Below are 18,903 nucleotides of genomic sequence, written 5' to 3'. Positions count from 1 at the left end.
AGCTGACTTCCTGCCCTTTGGGCAGGGGGCTGGACTCGATGATCTCCCGAGGTCCCTTCCAGCCCTAATGTCTATGAAATCTATGAACATGTATTTGTAGCCTAAATACAAAAAATAGGAACTCTAAACTAAACTTTAAACTAATGTCTGCTATTTTTTTTAAATTGGTCCTTTGTCCTTCTGTGATTTTTGAATGACCGGGGAGTACCTAAACAGTAATATATATATATATAGCTTTAGGCCCTGATTTCACAGAGCACTTTAAGAACATAGTTAAGGTTTTGCTTAATTGAGGCTGTAAACCATATGTATTATTTGTAATACTGATGAAGGTTTAATATCTTTATATTACAAGTGGGGAGACATGCAGAAGTTAAAGACTGGGTTTGCCCTTGGTAGTCACACAATGGTAATATGCCTTCCAGAGACATAAAAGTGCAATTGAAAAGGTTATAGAGAACATTTATCCTGTTTTCAAGGCTTTCTTTATTGAGCTTGCTACTTTACTTTTATTTGCCAAATTCTATCCTCCTGAAAATCAGTGGGCTTACTTCTAAGTGAGAAGGGCCTTGTACAGACATTCATTTTCTCTTGGGGAGTTACTGCTCTCCCAGGAGAAACCATGAGTGTACAGGTGTCCAGGCTTTTTCTCCCAGGGAAAAAATGGCCACTCCAGGATAAAAATTATGGGAACAACTAGGGCCTAATTTAAATCACGGGCTCAGTTCACTAATATCTTAGTCCAATCATGGTAGGAACCTCCACTTTCACACCCAGATCATGGCGCCCCTCCCCCCCCCCCCCGATTGGCTGAGGGGGAAGGTTTAGGGCCAGGTTTAATTGCAGCAGCAGAGACCTTGCTCCCAAGGCCTCTGATTATTATTGAAAAGCCCCACCCCCATCTTCCTCCCCACCTCACTGGAAGAGGCAAGACCAATGATAGTAGGTGTCTGCCCTGCATTGTTTTTGACAGGCAGGGAGGAAATTCCCTTTTTAAAAATGGTGTTCTGCTCTGCTGGTCTCTCAGCCAATCAGCAGTGAGTCTGACACTGAGCTCAGCATCAGCCAATAAGCAGTGATGACAATGAGCTCAGTGCCAAGGCAGCCCCCAGGCACCCTCAACCCCCCCTGCACCCATTTTCATGCCTGGAGGAGCAAGCAGCCTCTCCTTTACCCATCCCCAAGCTTTCTTGTCCCTCTTTCCCTTTAGTGCCCTGCTTCCCCTTTCCCCAGGCTGCTAGGCTTTTGCTGCAGGTTGGGGGATGCCTTCAGCAGCCATCTTGTTGCAACAAAATGCCATGATATGGCTATTTGCTGGGGAATCCCCTAGCAAGTGGCCATACATCGGCATTTTTTGGCAAATTGCATGTTTTGTGAAAATCTCGTAATTTCATGATTTTTCATGAAAAAATGTGAAATTGTGATTGAAACCCTAGGAACAGCCAGAGTTAAAATATTCTGGGTAGAGTCGGTCATGAGCAGTCTGGACCAGTCAATCAGGTTGGTGCTATGCATTGCTAACATCTAGGCTCAGCTGATGAAGTGTCCCATAGGAGTTGGAGGAGGAAGGGGTTGCAGCCATCTGGGAGTGGGGGCATTCTGGCTGCAGACCCCTTCCCCTCCCCCCGCTGCTCCCATGGGATGCTCCACCACTTAAGTAGTCCAAGTTCACCAGCTGTGTCTGCTGCCATCTGTTGCCAGACAGACTAAGGAAGCCTGCCAAGTGTGCTGAGATGTATGGACACCCTTCCCTCCTCTCCTCAGTTGCCTACCAGGAAAACAGACCTGGGAACATTGTCCCAGATTATTTGAATGAGTGTATGCAGCTTTTCATGCTTGGAGGTATCTGGCTTTTTACTGCTGGACAGTCATACATAAGTATACTTAAATTGTGGTGACTCTTGGTTATCTAATTTCTTTTCTCAACTTTTCATATTTTATTTTGGAAAAGGGGAGTAACTGAGAGCAGAGACATGTGACACTTTTTACACACCAGTGTAAAAGTAGAACAGAGACATGATATCCAGTTTTACTTTGTAGTAAGCCACTCTGCTTCTAGTTAAAGTTTCCTTGTGAGAAAATTGTAGAAATTATACCCTGTCATAGATTACTCTGATGTGCACCTTAACATGTCTGCAGGAAGGGTGCACTGATACAGTTATTTTTGGCCGATTCAGATGGCTGATTATTAACCAGCCATATCAGCCAATACCAATCCTATTGCCTATATGCAGCCCCAAAGCTTGGAGAGCCTCTTGCTGGTAGGTCTGTGAGGAGGAAGGGGCATGGGAGAGGGAAGGGGTGCTGAGGAGGCCAGATCAAGGCCCTCATGGTGAGAGAGGGAGTGGGGCTAGGGCTGGGGCTGGGGCAGGCACTGCTCAGCAGGGGAAGGGCATGGGATGGAGCTGCAAATGACTCATTCATGGGGTACACGGGTGGGGGTGCTTCCCTGCTGCTGTGTGCACCCCCAGAGGAGGCATGCAGGGCATATGCCCCTAGATTTGTGCATGGGATGAGGGTGGGCTGTCTCCTGAGGGCTTAGGGCCAGGGGTCATGGTGGCCTCTTCCTGGTGGGAGGGCTGGGCTGGGGCTGTGGGTGGGACAGGGCAGCAGTGGCGCTGGGAAGGTGGGCTACAAGGTGGGCTAAGGCCACCCCAGAATTCCCCATAGTCCCCTCCCAGTGCCACCACGTGCCTACCCCCCCCTCGCCATTCCCTACACGATTTACTGGCTGGTGCTGCTCTCCAACCTGTCCAGCTGCATTCCTGGCCACATGAATGCTGAAGCTGCACATACACATGTAGAATTTATCAGTGGCTTTATCAGCAGAATTCAGTTTCTTAGGATGGTCATTAGTTTCCCTGGTGTGAACCAAGCACTGATGGTTGGTGCAATGTGAACAAGGATCCATTGCCAACAGGGTTCTATTGCAGTCATAAGATGCAAGTTTGTATCAACTGAAATTTTAGGCTGTTTGTTAACCTTAAAATAGTTCAGTATTCGTGCTTCTTCAATAGTGTTTTTTTTCCCCCCTACCTGTAGAAGCTGTTCTCTTTCCAGTTGTCTGTTCTGTATTGCCCTGAAATAACAGACTGAGTGGAGTATCTTAGTTTGGGCTGAATTTGCTTAAATATGTTAACATGCTCAAGGTTCTCTGCAGTTTCCTTGTTCCGGTAGCTTTCTGTTTGTCTTTTCTTGAGTTTGGTCAGATTTCCTTATCACTTACCTCTTGTTCTTAATAACTTTGTAAATAAGAGTGCTTTGTTCCTGTTCATCTTAACCCATTGCAGTCAGGCATTTTCATATGATGTCCCAATTCAAACCTTTCTAATCTGTATATAAATACACACACCTTTATTTTCAGTATTAATGGAACTATGTAATTCATCTCTTTCTGATGGCACTGCCAATATTATTTCATAGAGAAGTAAGGTAGGAAGGGCCCTCAAGAGCTCATCCAGACCAACTGGGGATTGAATTTGCCATCTTGGTGTTATTAGCACCATGCTCCAACCAACTGAGCTAATATATTATACTTTAATTGATTGTTTAACAATTTTATAGGGGAAAAAGAACCTCTCTCATTCTGTACTGTGGCAATATAAATACACAGATGCGATCATTTGTATTTTAGGCTGGTATTCCACTCCTGTATTCCTACTCCAAAACTGGAGTATTCCTTTTCCAGTTTTTCAGGTTTGAGTGGTATCTGTCCCTTATACAGAATTATCAGTTTAGCATATGGGATTTTTTCTGACAACAGTATGAAACGAATCTAGTTTAAGAAATGAGTTATTGCCTGGTGTTAGAGAATCTGAGCCATAATCATTTTGCACTGAACTACAGCCTCTATTTTGAAATTTCTTTAGTTTCCAGTGTTGCAAAACTTCAAAAACTATATTTGCTTTGTTTTGTAAGCATACCAAGTCCTAAATAAAGCTGTCTTTTAATATTTTCATCAGCACTTAATTCTCAGTTTACATATTCATGGATGCATTTTGCTTTTGATTTATTTTGGAACTTTGCAAAACCATGCCACTCAGCTAAGTGGTTGCCTTTATTGTATTGATGAGAATTGCACCTCTTATGCTTGGACACTTTACTTTGTGTTGTGATTATTTTTGTTCCTTACAAAGAATCATCTGCTGTATGTTTACTGTTGCATTCTGTATATGCATATTTAAATATATGTGCTTATATTCTTTCCTCAACACTTTCACTTAAAAGAATTTTCACACTTCTTTTCAGAGCCAAATACAGGTCTCATCCTATCCATATCAAAACAAGCTGATATAGCAAATAATTTGTACTATTAGACTTGTCTACATATGGAATTATTCAGAATAGGTTATTCCTGAATTGTTCCATGCATGGACACTTTTATTCAGAAGCAAAAGGTTAAACTATTAAGATAGAGATAATTGGTTAAGATAAAGGAAAAATGAGATGCCCTTGTTCCTGCATAACTGAATGTCTAAACAAGCCCTTAATTTGTCTGGTAAGCAGAACAACCATTTTTCACATTCTGGTATAGTTCTGAATTTCTGAAGCTTTTCATGCTCTCACTGGAGCGCAGCAGAAGTGTCTCATGCACACGGGTGTCCCACTCAGATTTCTGTGGAATCTCATTTGCTTCGAGGAAAACTTGGTAGTTCTGTCGTTTCATTCTCTTTCACACTCAAATGCAGGTGTTTTCACTTTTTCTATTTGACCAAAGATTCAGCCCATTTCTGACAGAATATAAACAAATGGATGACAACCAGGAGGTGGACGTTTGTTTTTAAATTACTAACTTTTTTTGTTAGCTCCAATCATGTTCTTGCCCTGACCCCAAGCCCCATACACCGCCCCAGCCCTGCCCTGACCTACTGTACTCCCTCCCTTCCCATGGGGGTCTCAATCTGTTCCTTCCCACCCCCTCCATAGACTTACCTGGAGGGCTCTGTGGGAGCTGCTGTCCATGCTGCCTGGCTGCCACATGCATGTGTATGCATGCACATGAATGGGGCATCCCCCGCCTCCAATTACCCTCTTTCCCTGCTCCCCACAGCCCCAAGCAGCCCCTTGCAGGCAGGAACTCTGCCAGCCTGCAACAGGAAACCCACTGTTTCCTGCATTTTCTCCTTAAAGGGGAGGAAATCTGTGTGTGTTCCCCCCTCCCCGACAGAAAACCTGGATCCCTTACTCCAGCAAGCCACGGGTAGCAATATTTACTTTTTTTTTTTTTTTTAAAGCAGGATGTCACATGGGCTGCAGCAGTGTGCTGATGGGCCACAAGTGGCCTGTGGGCCATGGGTTGAGAATCACTGGTCTAAGCTGTGTAGTTTGAACTGCCAAGCAAGTAAACAGACATTTCCTTTTGATTCTGGAAATGCAGCCACATGCCTGCAGTAGCCCAGGCCAGTACAAGAGCACGCATCCCTGCTCTGTTGGAGCAGACAGCTTGGACTAAGACTAGCTCATGCACCCTGCAAGGCAGGGTTTGCAGGAGAGGTGCAAAGCATTCTGGGATGCTGGGGACTGAGAGTTAACTTGAATCTGAAGGGAATCTGGGACAGAAGTTGAATAAACCAATGTAAACTAAATCAGTTGGGTCTGGTACTACATCCATCTAGGTTTATCTTAAAACAGGTTTGGCCATTTTGAAAGTGGTTTATGTGAACTGAAATTCTGTTGTGTTACAGATTTGAATCAGTTTTTAATCATTTATACCAGTTTATGTATAATTTTTGTCCATAGCCAGGAAGGCTGTATGTATCGGTTAGCATTTTAAAGCTTATCTTCACAGCCTCAACTGCATTTTTGATTTAACATTTAAAACCTGAAGAACTTATAGCGAACTCCAGCTCCCTGATTCTTGCCTGTGTATGCATGGCCAGGGGAAGCAGATTCTGTTCATTGGATATTATATTCTTGAATCCCTTGCTTTCCCAATGCTTACTCTTAGTTTCAAATTTTCAACTACTACAATACAGTAAAATTTGTTTAAATAGTTGAGGTGCTAGTTGTGTATTATGCTCTTTATCATTAGTGCAACTGCTCATGTTACTAAGTTTTTTTGGTTTAAAAAAAAAAAAAAAAAAAAAAACCCGAAACAAAACCAAACCAAAAAAACCCCCCCAAAAAACAAGGCATATGAGCATCATCTAATTTTGCTCTCAGACATTTTGCAAAGGCTGTATCCCCACTCATCAATTCCTGCTAGCTGGATGTATTTGTTTTTCTTGTACCTTTTAATTATTTTTATTAGTACTTTAACTTCCAGTTGTGTTAATACTTCCTAATATAAAAACAAAACTACTATTTTCCCATAACATTACTTTAAGATCCCCCCAAATACAATTACATGGACATGGACATAGTGTGGTTTAAAAGTGCTGGAAAATATATATATATATTTTTTTAAACATGGTTATAGACACAAGGATCACCACCATGAGTCATAAATTCTTCATATTGCTACTTCTGTTAAGTATATCATGGAGAAATTGCAGTAAAAGCTTGGTTCTGGACCAACAAAACTAAGTTTTGCCATTGTCTTCAGCAAGAGTCATAGAAGTTTCCTCTCGAAGTGGTAGTACTGCCATAGATTTTGTCCTGTGTTCATCTTCCATCATGAATACTTTGTCATCTCAGTTAACAGTGTAACAAAGTATGTAAGAAAATCATTTTCCAGATTTTGTAGCTGTATAAAACTTGAAGTTTGTGCTCATGCAGCCACAGACAATCTGTTAATAGTTCTGTTTTAGTGGCCGAATGCTCTGTGGTCATCTTGAAACTTGTAATGCTTGAACTATTCAGCAAACAGGACTTTGCCTTTGGATCCACATAGGGCTTTGTGGATTGTGCATGGAGTGGGATCCCCTGCAGTTCTGTGACTAGTATGGTCATATGCATTTTTTTGTTTCTTAGTTTTGTCCAACTGGCACCTATCTATGTCTCTTTCCTATATGCTACATTTTTTCTTTCTTGCTACCCTCTACTCTTCCTTCCATCTCCACTCAGATATTCCCCCTTGTTCCATATCTGCCCCCACCCCACACTCCTTATCTATGAAGTTTGTCTTAGACCTGGCCTCCTCTTCACCCTCATGGTTTCTATGTGCTATGCCTAGCTTCATGATCATCTTTGCTTCTTTTGTGCCACTATTCCCAATGTCTTGCCCATCCTTCTTCCTCTTTTTGTTTTTGTCTCTGGATTGTTCACATCCTCCCAAAAAAGATTATGGCCATTCATTCCTTCTGGTCATTCATATATCTTTCCCTTCACCTTCTGGCTGTTGCAGGCACCTGAAATCTCTTTGAGAAGGTTGCTGCAAGTGCTCTTTCTTATAAAGGCTTCTGGCTTTTTCCTCACTCCTCAGCCTACATCAGACTCTGGTAGAAGAGCTAGGCTTCTCTTGTTTCCATTGTTTTCAACCTCTTCCTCCTTCTTTTCCAGTCTCTTACCTCTGTGTGAGTATACCACCATACTTGGCTCTTCTATAGTTTCCCCTTCAACACTACTGCCATTTATCATCCACCCAGCTGCTAGCCATCACTCTCTCCTTTTTTCCCTTCTGAGTCTCCCACATATATCCTTTATGACTATCTTTCATGTTGAAGATCCATCTGATCCTGTAGTTTCCCAATTCCTTGCCCTCATGTCTGCATTTGACCTGCTATCCTGATTCAGCCTTTTCACTGATCAAAAGAGCCATTTACTTGACATGCCGAAAACTCCTCTCTCCCTCACTCTTTCACCTCTGTGTGGCCAAATCCTTCCTCTCTGATAATCACCTAGTATTTTTCAGCATTGCCCATCAGTAGGACATACTGAATTCAGAGCGGCTGCCTCCCAATTTTGTGGTGTGAGCATAGTGCTGGTCACTATTTCTGTGGTGGATGGGCCCCCTCACGCCCCATTTTCCTCACCAATTTCATATTTTCTTGTCTCCATGCTTTTTTGCAGAGACCTACTGATTTTGTGGTTTCCACAAAAATTGCAGATCTGGTAGGAACCCATCAGTTCCTACTCTACTATGGCCCGTCACTGAAGCTTTCAATGGCTTCCAGCCCATAAGTGTTAATGAATCCTCATCTGGTCATAGCTCTCACTCATCTCCCCCATCTTATCTTAGTGTCATTTATATAGCTCATTTATTTTCTCCACATTCCACCAGATCTGCCTTGCTAACCCTGCATTAGTTCATGGCCAACATCCAGTTCTTTTGCTCTTGCTCTCACACTGTTAATCATCTCCGACAGAAATAATACTAGCAAGTCAACTTCCTTCCCTGCAGATTCATTCTCCTCTCCTCTGAGTTTGCCACTTTTCTAGGTGAACAAGTCTATTTCTCCAGCTAAATTGAATCTATACTCATGGTCCCAGCCATATCTGTTTGCCAGATTTCTGCTCCAGCTCTCTCCTCCTCTTGTTTCCAATTCTTTCTTTGCAGAGGGGTTAAATTGATTTCTTCTAAAGAGGAAGTTGACATAATACAATAAAAAATATACAACATAACCCATCTCTTCTCCTTGAATCACCTTTGTTGCCTCCTATAATCTTTCCTCTCCCCATAACAAATAAAAAAGTTTAGAGGCCTCGGGGTGTCAGCCTGCTAGCCCAGGGCTGCTCCGAGCTGGTTCAGCGTGCTGCAGAGGAGCTAGCTGGGGCACAAGAAAGTTCCAGTGTGGGGCTAGCGGGCAGGCAGCCCCTTTTCCTGAAGCATCCTTATGCCCCAGCCAGCCCCATCAGCATCTACACACAAGTTGCTGCGCTGAAAGACCGCCACCGCAGGATAGTACTTTTATTTACAAGTGTGGCCTAATAGAGCCACCTCTTCCTTTTCTCCCTCTGCATTTCAAGCCTGTGTAATCTCACCCAGAAATACAAGTTCTGCTGTCTGGGCAGCCAATGTGTATATTTTTTACATCAGACTAATTTTCTGTCCAAACTAAAATTTCAGTCCGTCTCTCTGACAGCTATGCAACTCAGTGAGGAAACGGAAGTTTCAACAACATCCTGCTTATCACCCAGGTCCATAACCTGAGTATCCCAATCAACAGAGATGTCTCTCCAAGTCTGTCTCCAGTCTATATCCAGCTCTTGCATATAATTTTTTTCATTCCAACATCTCTAAAGAAGATTAAGACTTCTCTATTTGTTGATGTATCTGACACTTTTTCATACAGGATCTCATAATCTCATTTCTCAGTGGAGCATTTTTTCCCCTCTGGCTTTAACAAATACACTCTCATCCTGCATGTATTCATTGAGATTGCTGCTGCACATCATTTTCCATGTCACCCTCTTTGCATCTCTGCCACTAATCAGCCTATGATGAGAACTTCCATTAAGTTATTACATTTTCAAATAAGCACCGTTGCAGTTTCTCCCATGCTTCGCCTTAGGCTGGGGAGGAGTTCACCATACATTGCTGTAAAGCTACTTTATTATTCTCCTTCTGATCCTTCCATAAAACTCTCCAGTGCCATTTTGCTTATACTGCACTTGACAACAGTTAGGCTGCTGATGTGCCAATACCAGTATCAATCATGTTGACTAATACTATCTTACTTTACTTTTGGTTAATATGTACTCCTTTGCTTCATCACCTGCTTTAGATAGCAAGCTGTGTGGGGTAAAGACCATCTTTTTGTTCTGTTTGTTCAGTTTATTGGACAAAATACTTGACTTCAGATGGCTTAGTCAGGGATAATCCTGCCTTGAGGAGAGGTTGGACAAGGTTCAACCTTCATCCCAAGGTTCCTTCTAGCCCTGTTTTTCCAAGATTGAACTCTGATATCAGTAAGGTCCTGGCCCTTGAGAGAGCTCCTTGGTATTGTAATACCGCTACTACCACCAATGAAGATTATTCTCTGCAAGTGTTATGTGCAGAAGCTTCTTTTAATGCTGGGATAGGGAGATGGTTTAAATACCTATGATAAATGATATAGCCTAGTATGGCACATGTAGCAAAGAAATCCTCAGTTCAGCAAAGCAAAGTGGGACTTTTTTTTTTTTTAAGGAATCCAAAATTCTTCAAGGGGGAAAAAAAAAAAAATTAAGTGACTGATTCCATTGCTGTTCTTGAAATATTAGGCCGTTTTCTTGGCAAAAGTCTCCTTGAGTTAAAAGCAGTTGAGGGAAAGGGAGTTCTAGTTTTGAATTTGAGCTGCCCTCTCACCTGTGATTAAGACCAAACATACATACCCGTATCATTGACTCAGTCTTCCACTCCTGTAGAAATGTTATGATACATAGTTTTTGGCCTTTTGTTCTTCTGTTCATGTTGATTATGTACTTGTATCCATGGTAAAAAAATACCACAGTCAATTAAGAGTTAAGTGACATCAATCAAATGAAAGCTATAATTGTTAGTAAACTAACTACTAGCTATTACCACATCTAAAATTGTTGTTTTGATCTTCAGTAAAATATTATGGTGATGCATTCAGTAATAGTCCTCCACAAGGCCCCCTCATGTCTGTTCCCATGCCTACCACAAGTCTGAGCCACAGCTGCTTATTGAGTGGTTTAATTCTCTAAATCCCAGCTTTCCATGTAGTGCGCACACTTTTTGCCTTCCAGTTTTGTCTCAGTTTATTTCTGTGTGGTTACTGCGGTGGTCTCAGAATCTATTCTGTTTTCCATTCTCTTTTTCAGATTGTAATGTTCCTATGAAGTGCTATGACACCAGATCTCGACCCCAGTTTTCTGTATTTTTAGTTTTTCCTACCCCTTCCAGAAGATTCCCATAAAAGGTTCTGGTAGAGAGGATGTCAAATGACTTAAAATTGCCTTTTTTTCCCTCCCCCCAGATCCAAATTTGCTTATGGAATTGCTCAAGATGTATACTCGGCTGAAAGAATACTTTCTACATAATAAAGTGGCCATTTTGAAATTAAAATAAAATGATTGTGAGCCTTGTCTTGCCTCATTAGCTGTACTTCTTCACTGAAGCCTGAAGAACAACTGATCTTCACGGTAACATTTTTATGACAGTATGACTAACCGTAAAGGCAGATCTACCACAACAAAAGCAAGTAGTAAGGCTTATAATGGAGAACGTTTTGCGAACTGGACTATAAATCTAAATACAATTCAGTCTGACAAATTTCTGAACCTGTTGTTGAGTATGGTTCCAATTGTTTATCACAAAAGCCAGGAAGAGAGACATAAAGTGAATGGTGTCTGGCAAGATGGATTACAACCTACAGGGCTCAATTATAATGTTAGATCTGATCAACACCTAGAATACCATCACTTCTCAGAGCCAACTTTTCATGGTAGTAATGGACACAGTCCATCTAGCTGTAGCCCAAAGTACGATGATTTTTCCAGCTATAATTATTGTGATGGAACGGACGCTTCAGAAAGAGATGCCATATTACAGGGTGACAGCCTATCTACTGATAGTGATGAAGAGGTCATCATGGAAGGGAGCAGAAAACAGCCAAAGGAATCCAGTAGTATTATGGCATTACAGATACTCGTACCATTTTTGCTAGCAGGATTTGGAACAGTTTCTGCTGGTATGGTTCTGGATATTGTGCAGGTTGGTATTTATTTTACATGCTATAAATATATTAAGGGTTTTTTTTTTAAATGCATTCTAGTAGAAGGAGTCACAATTTTGAGTGGGAGCAAAGTGCATGCATGCGTGTATGTGTATTCATATTTTGTAGATACAAACTGCGTTTACAACATTTTAATAGCTCTAGTACTTCAGTGCAAGATGTTAAAAGTTTGAAGCTTTTTGATGGCCACCAAGTCACAGATAACTGATTAAAAATCCATATACAATGTTGAAGTATTATAAATAATTCTCAAGAATATTTAATACTCATACATAGATTCAAAATTGTTATCAGTATTTATGCATATATGCTGTTATAATGGAGTGGAAATGTTTGTTTGATTTATGAATGTTGACTGTTCCATCAGCTGTGTACATGTGTACTGAGAGAAAATTGAATAGTTTCTCATTCGCCTGACTTGTATATCCCACCTTCTGGCAGAATCTCATATACCCCAGTTTTGGGGAGAATGTGATCTGCAAGAGCGTATACAGTATATAGAGACACATTGTAACAGGGCTCTCTCAGGGCCGGTCTACCATTGGCACACCCACCTGTTTCTGGGCCAACTACCCACCTCCTCTCCTGCTACTCCTTGTTTCTTAATTGGTTCTAGTAAGGTGGGAGGCTGCCCATTCTTGCCCCAATGCCAGGGGGTGCTATCTGCAGCTCCATTCCACCCCTGCACCACAGCCCAAGCCTTGCAGATGGCATCCAGGTGACATAGTGCTCCCAGCCTACAGTCAGATCACACTTAGCCCTCATTGTCAGGCCTTACAGGCACACACACACATTCATACCCTCCTCTCACAAGGTCTCTTCTGTGCATCAACAACTTATACTGCTTTGCTGTCTCTCAGAGCAGGCCACTTTGGCCATAGGCTTTATCTAGCACACACCTTGGGTGGCAGATGTATGGTCTTTTGGGCCTGTCCCACAACCCTCACTGGGGTGGTGGCCAGCCAATTACCCAACTGGAACCAAGCTTGCCCTGGCTCCTCCTGGGGCAACGCTATACAAACTCACACATATATACACCAGGCTCCCAGCCCTCTGGTTTCCTCCTCACTGGGGCTCCACACCTCTGCCTCCTCACTGGCACTACAGCATTTCCCTCCCCAGTTGAATGCTCAAGCAGCTGTAGCTATGCCTTGCCCCAACTGCTACACAGTGATATGGGGGCTAGTGTTATTGAGCCACTCTGACCTGCCTTACACCAGGGTGGTAACTGGCCTGGTATTTTCCTGGAGGCTCCCACACCACTGGAAGCCCCACCCACTCCCAGCAGGGTACAGTTTTAGGTCATGCCTAGGACCAGGTGTCCCCAAACCATCCCCTAAGCACCTACCCTTACCTCCAAGATGTTTCATACAGTCAGACAGTGTTTCTGTTTCTACCTGCCAACAGCAAGGAACTGCTCTGTTTATATAGGCAGCCAGAGTTCTAAAATGGCTGCTGTAATCAAGCACCTGCTGGCTGTTTGGCTGAGCCCTTAAAGTGGCAGGCACCAACAGTGCCCTGCCACATGCATGTTAAAGTTTTACCATAATTTAATAAAATACCTGGAAGCACATACAGAATGATACAGGACTTTTGGAATGTAGAGATGAGCATATGGTTTTATACAATATTATGTGCAGCAAGTGCAAAATTGCACACAAATTTCAATAATGTAGACAGGGCTTATGATCCCACCTCTGCTACTCCTTCCTGATATGGAAGGACTAGATCTCACTGGTTTGAGTGGGGAAGCCCAACTCGTACTCAGTGTTCAGACTAAGTAACAAGATTTTTCCTCTCTCTCAAGTATAGTTTTAACATAACTTCAGAGCCCTGCTTTGGAGTATTTCTGTGACTGACTGACATGAATAGAGGTTGTGAAACTGGATTATAGTGTAACACTCAAGCTGAAGATGTCACCAGTTGTACTTCAGTGGAGTTGAAATATCCCAGGATTCAGTCAGCTATTTAAACAGTAATGTTGTGTGTAGTAATGATTAAAGAAAATTCAGTGGAAGCTAAAAGTTAGCTGCTCCAGTAGGCCTGTCCTATTTCCCTGTCTTCTCACCTCAACTCAAAGAGGTGAGGGGAAGTAACTTTTCTTCTGCTTTTTCTTTCTTTTCCTGGTGCTGCTTTACCAAGGTGTAGAGTTTCATAAATTCTGGAAAACTTCTTTGCTTTTGTATTTTTCTCTATACAATTAGTGTTCACAGAAGTCTCTTCTAAAATCTATGAACAATTTGAATTCCTTACCTTCAAGGTGAAAATGGAGATTTTTTTTTTGTAACTAAGTCTTCCACTTTATGAATTTGTTAATTAAAAACAGGCAAAGGGCAATACTCTCCAACATTGTAAATCAGAGGAAAGAAAATTCGAATGCATCTTCCTGGAATCATTTATGATAAGAAAATAACCATCTGGTAACCTAGTAAAAGGAAGTCAACATTGGTATGCAAATATTATTACTTCCTTGGACTGTGAAACAGGAACTTTATCTTGTTTTGCTACAATATGTAACCTGAACTCAAATCAACAAGGGTCTTAAGTACAGAGGATGCAGTTTCAAAACAAAAATTAAACCAGACAAAGCCTGATACTTTTACTCTAAACTCCAATTATTATAAATCCCTACCTTGCTAAATCTTAAGCTTGTACATAAGAACTTCATACACATGTTTGAAAAGCACCCATGCTTTTCCCAGACAGCCCTGAATTTGGGGGCTGTCCAGGAATTTGTGTTCACAAGATGCCAAAGACTTTCATCCTGAATTTATCTTTCACCTGCACCAAGCCATGTAACAATTCTAATTTTATTTAATTGTCTCACTAAAACTTTTAAATTATTTCTTATCAATAGGGACCTACAAAATTAATGGGCCTTGGTGGTCAATTACAAGGCTGTAACACAGCCTGGCACCCTGATTTCATGGCTGTATCACAGCCAGGGCTGCCATTTTGAAGACAGAGCAAAGTGGGCCCCATCAAGCCTCTGATTAGCTGAGAAGGGCCAGAAGTCCCACAGGGAGCCTGCTATTTCATGGGAGACTGCCAATTACATAATTTCCCTGAAATCCATGAAATCATGTATTTGATAGCTCCCTACTTATTGGTGTAAATCTTGTACATCCTACTTGTCAGAACTTGAGACAAAAAAAGGAGCTGCTGCCCTTCCAAACTGCACCATTGTCCTTCTGATGCTAAAAAGACTTAGGGTTTTCTTGGAATGGTGGTTTTCAACCTTTTTTCATTTGTGGACCCCTTTGGAAACTTCAAATGGAGGTGCAGACCCCTTTGAATTGCAAGTGTGGCTATTCATATAGTTTCAGTTGATCATAATTATCTTTTGTGGACCTCTTAGACATGGTCTGCAGACTCCCAGGGATCCGCAGACCACAGGTTGAAAACCACTGCCCTAGAACAAAGCCTTGTATTCCGGGATCTGACGGTACAAGCCCATTGTCCCATTTTAACCTCTGAAGTACTGAGAGAACTCTTCCCATCTCCCTGCTTCCCTCAATGATGGGGGAAGAGGGGTGCTAATTTCTAGTGGCATGTATAAATGATTGTCCCATTCCTGTTTTGCTCTGTTTGCAGCCTGACAGGCTTCTCTCTGGAATAAGTGGCAATTGACTTGAATGAGCCACAGTTAATTTACACAGCATTGTTCTGGGTAAAAGAGTTAGCACACTTTATCTCATATAAAAGTGGGAAGAAAAAATGCCAAACACAGAGGTGCTGGAGTGCTCAGGGCACTTAGAAACCACTGTCTAGAATAATAGGTTGCAATGGCTCGGCCATGTCAAGAGACTAGGAAGAGACCATATCCCCAAGAATATTTTGTACAGCGAGATTCAAAATGGCTCTAGAAAGTGGGATTGCTCTCTATGGTGGTACCACGATGTGTGCAAAAATGATAAGTCGTTCAGCATCAATGTAGAAAGCTGGGAGGAACATGCAGAATCCTATCCAATTTGGAGAGAACACCTGGTCCTGGATGCAGCGCAACATGAAGCTGCTTTGATCCAGAGGATGGAAGCAAAGCAAGAAACAAGAAAGCAGTATGCTGTAAACTTGGACTCCAACTCTGAAAATATGGATTTGTGAAACTTGTAACAAGCTGTGTTGATCTTGAATTGAGATTGTCAGCCACAAGTGGATTCATCAGGCACCTGACTAGACCTCTTATATCAACGGTGGGCAAAATACAGCCCACAGGTTGGATCCAGCCTGCCAAGTGATTCCATCCAGCCTGCAGTGGGTCCCTTGGCCCTGCCTGGCCCAGACATGGAGGGCAGCCCAGGCCCTGGTGCATGCAGTCAGTCCTGCTGCCCCCAAGCACAGAGGTGCCACCTGGTGCAGCCCACTCTACCCGCATGCATGTCTCTCAGGCACACCTGGAGCTGTAGTCTGCAGGGGCAGCATAGCAGTCAGACTCAGCTTCCTAGCAGATCCCACTGCTGCTGCCCCTGAGTAAGCATGTGTTTCATTGCCACCACTGCCAGACCTGGTCTCGCTGGCTGGGCAACGCAGCTCGCTTGCCTTGTACCCACCACTGAAGGCACCGGACAGTGGGTGGGTGGACAGGTGGGGTCTCTTTGGAGACTGGCCAGGCAAAATGGATGGGGTCACGGGATGGGCAGGCGGGTGACGCCAGGGTCGGGATCACGGGGTGATGACAGCACAGGGTTGGTGCCTGGGGCAGTGCTGTGATCTGTTCCCTGCATGTCCTTGTGATGGGCAGTGGGTCTGTGGGCAGGGATGCATGGGGAACAGATCACAGCTCTCTCCTGGGTTCTGGCCCCACACTGTCACTGCCCCCTGATCCTGGCCCTGGCCCTGAACCTGGACACCGCTCCCTGCCTGCCCATGGCCCCATCCCATCTGCCCAGCCAGCTGTGCCCTGCCTGCAGGTGTCCTAGGCCAGTCTCTACGGAGACCACACCTGCCCAATCTGTCCAGCTAAGATAAATTGGAATCTTCTTGGGCCACCCCTCGCTGCTCTGTGTAAACAGCTGTGAGGGGAGGACAAGGCTGGGTCAGCATCCCACTCCTTCCCCCCCACCCCTCTGGCATTCAAGAGCTCAGCAAAACTCCTTAAGTGGCTCTCTAGCCCAAATAATTGCTTGTCCCTGTCTTATGTGTACACCGTGATCAAGAGGGTTGATGGTTACCTACATTATTATATTAGATACTTCACAGATACTTAAAGTGGGACAAGGAGGAGGCTCTTCTCAGCCAGACTGGCTGACTTGCTCCACCGGGCTTTAAACTAAGCCTGTTGGGGGACGGGGGGACTACTGCCACTGATGGTCCACTGAGCAACCCTTGCAAAGCCAGCAGGCCAAGGCACTTAAGGGAGCCCACCCCTGCCCCAACCCTGGTACAATCTGAGGGCAAGGCAAGAGCCCCCAAGGAGACACTTGCCTGCTGTACACAAATGCCAGGAGCTTGGGGAACAATCAGGAGGAGCTTGCCCTCCTGCTCAATGCAAATAATTATGATGTCATAGGGATAACGGAGATCTGGTGGGATTCCACCCATGACTGGACCATAGGTATAGATGGCTATACCCTGTACAGAAGAGATCGTGTAGATAAAAGGGGTGGGGGTGTAGCTGTCTATGTTAAGGAAAGCTACACATCCCTGTAAGCTGATCTTGGCAACCAGGGTGGACGACTGGAGACCCTCTGGGTTAAAATCTGTGGGGAACATGGCACAGGGGACACAACGGTGGGAGTCTACTACAGACCTCCCATGCAAAGTCTTGAGGTTGACCAGGAGTTCACCCGGGAACTGACTGAGGCCACATGCTCCAGGGCCATGGTTGTCATGGGTGACTTCAATTACCTGGGCATCTTGTGGGAGGACCACTCAGCAAAATCTGAGCAGTCGCAAAGTTTCCTCTCGTGCGTGGATGAGCTCTACCTGACTCAAGAAGTCTATGGGCCAATGAGAGTCAAAGCGCTGCTTGACCCTGGTACTGGCTACTGGGGATGACCTAATCGGTGACCTAGTGATCGATGGGAAGCTGGGTGATAGCGACCATGAGCTGATCACCTTCACCATCCACTGTAAAGCTGGCAAGTCCGTCAGCAACACAGAAGTCCATGACTTCAGAAAAGCCAACTTTAACAAGCTCAGGAGGCTGGTCAGTGAGGCCCTAAAGGACCACGACCCCAGGGAGAGGGGAGTTCAAGAAGAGTGGTTGCTCCTCAAGGGAGCAATCCTCAATGCACAAGCTAAGTCTATTCCATTTTGGAGGAAAGGCAGCAAGAGGACACAGCAGCCCCCCTGGCTCTCCAGGGACCTAGCAGACCTCCTGAGGCTAAAAAGAAAGGCCTACAAAGGATGGAGAATGGGATTCACCTCCAAGGAGGATATTTCTGCACTGGTCCGGTCCTGCATGGAGCAAACCAGGAAAGCCAAGGCTGCAACTAAACTCCAACTAGCTTCGAGCATCAAGGACAATAAAAAGTTCTTTTTCAGATATGTGGGGAGCCGGAGGAAAAGCAAGGGCAACATTGGACCCTTGCTGAACCCGATGGGGCAACTGACAACTGACGCCCAGGAAAAAGCCAGCCTATTAAATGGGGATTTTGCATCGGTCTTTCATCAGTCCCATGGGACGCCCATGCCCGCTATGGGACAGGGAGGTCCAGGTGAGGGAGATCCCCTGCCCTCCATCGATGCTGACCTCGGGAAGGAACACCTTGAGAAGCTGGATACCTTCAAGTCAGCCAGCTCTGACAATCTACACCCCAGGGTACTCAAGGAGCTGACGAGCATCATAGCCCAGCCTCTGGCATGGATCTTTGAAAACTCCTGGTGGTCTGGTGTAGTGCCTGAAGACTGGGAGAAGGCCAGTGTGGTGCCAATCTTCAAGCAAGGGAGGAAAGTGTAGACCTATTAGTGTAGGCCTATCAGCCTGACTTCTATCCCGGGGAAGGTCTTAGAAAAGTTTATTAAAGAGGCCATCCGTAATGGCCTGGCCAACGCCAACATCCTAAGGGATAGCCAGCACGGGTTTCTTGCAGGTAGGTCTTGCTTGACCAATCTCATTTTCTTCTATGACCAGGTGACCTATCACTTGGACAAGGGAAAAGAGATTGATGTCATATATCTTGACTTCAAAAAAGCCTTTGATCTGGTATCCCATGATTACCTCTCAGCAAAACTGGCCAATTGTGGCCTTGGGTCCACCACGATCCACTGGCTGGAAAACTGTCCATGTGGTCAGACCCAGAGGGTAGTAATTGGTGGCAGTCACTCATCATGGTGTCCTGTGACCAGTGGGGTCCCCCAAGGCTCTGTCCTTGGACCCATATTGTTCAACATCTTTATT

The 18,903-nt window shown here is 44.1% G+C and overlaps 1 protein-coding gene across 1 annotated transcript in view; it reads left to right on the top strand.

Moving 5' to 3' along the window:
- Nucleotides 1-18,903, top strand: part of SLC41A2 (solute carrier family 41 member 2) — a 90,680-nt gene that overhangs the window by 5,220 nt on the left and 66,557 nt on the right. Inside the window, exon 2 of the mRNA XM_019544774.1 lies at nucleotides 10,803-11,539. Coding sequence (XP_019400319.1) covers nucleotides 10,988-11,539 — 552 coding nt within the window. The 5' untranslated portion in view covers nucleotides 10,803-10,987. The remainder of the gene's footprint in view (nucleotides 1-10,802; nucleotides 11,540-18,903) is intronic.

The sequence above is a fragment of the Crocodylus porosus genome, unplaced genomic scaffold (genome assembly GCF_001723895.1).
Source record: "Crocodylus porosus isolate Cpor-Errol unplaced genomic scaffold, CroPor_comp1, whole genome shotgun sequence".
Lineage (NCBI taxonomy): Eukaryota > Metazoa > Chordata > Crocodylia > Crocodylidae > Crocodylus > Crocodylus porosus.
This window is presented reverse-complemented; position numbering and strand designations above follow the sequence as displayed.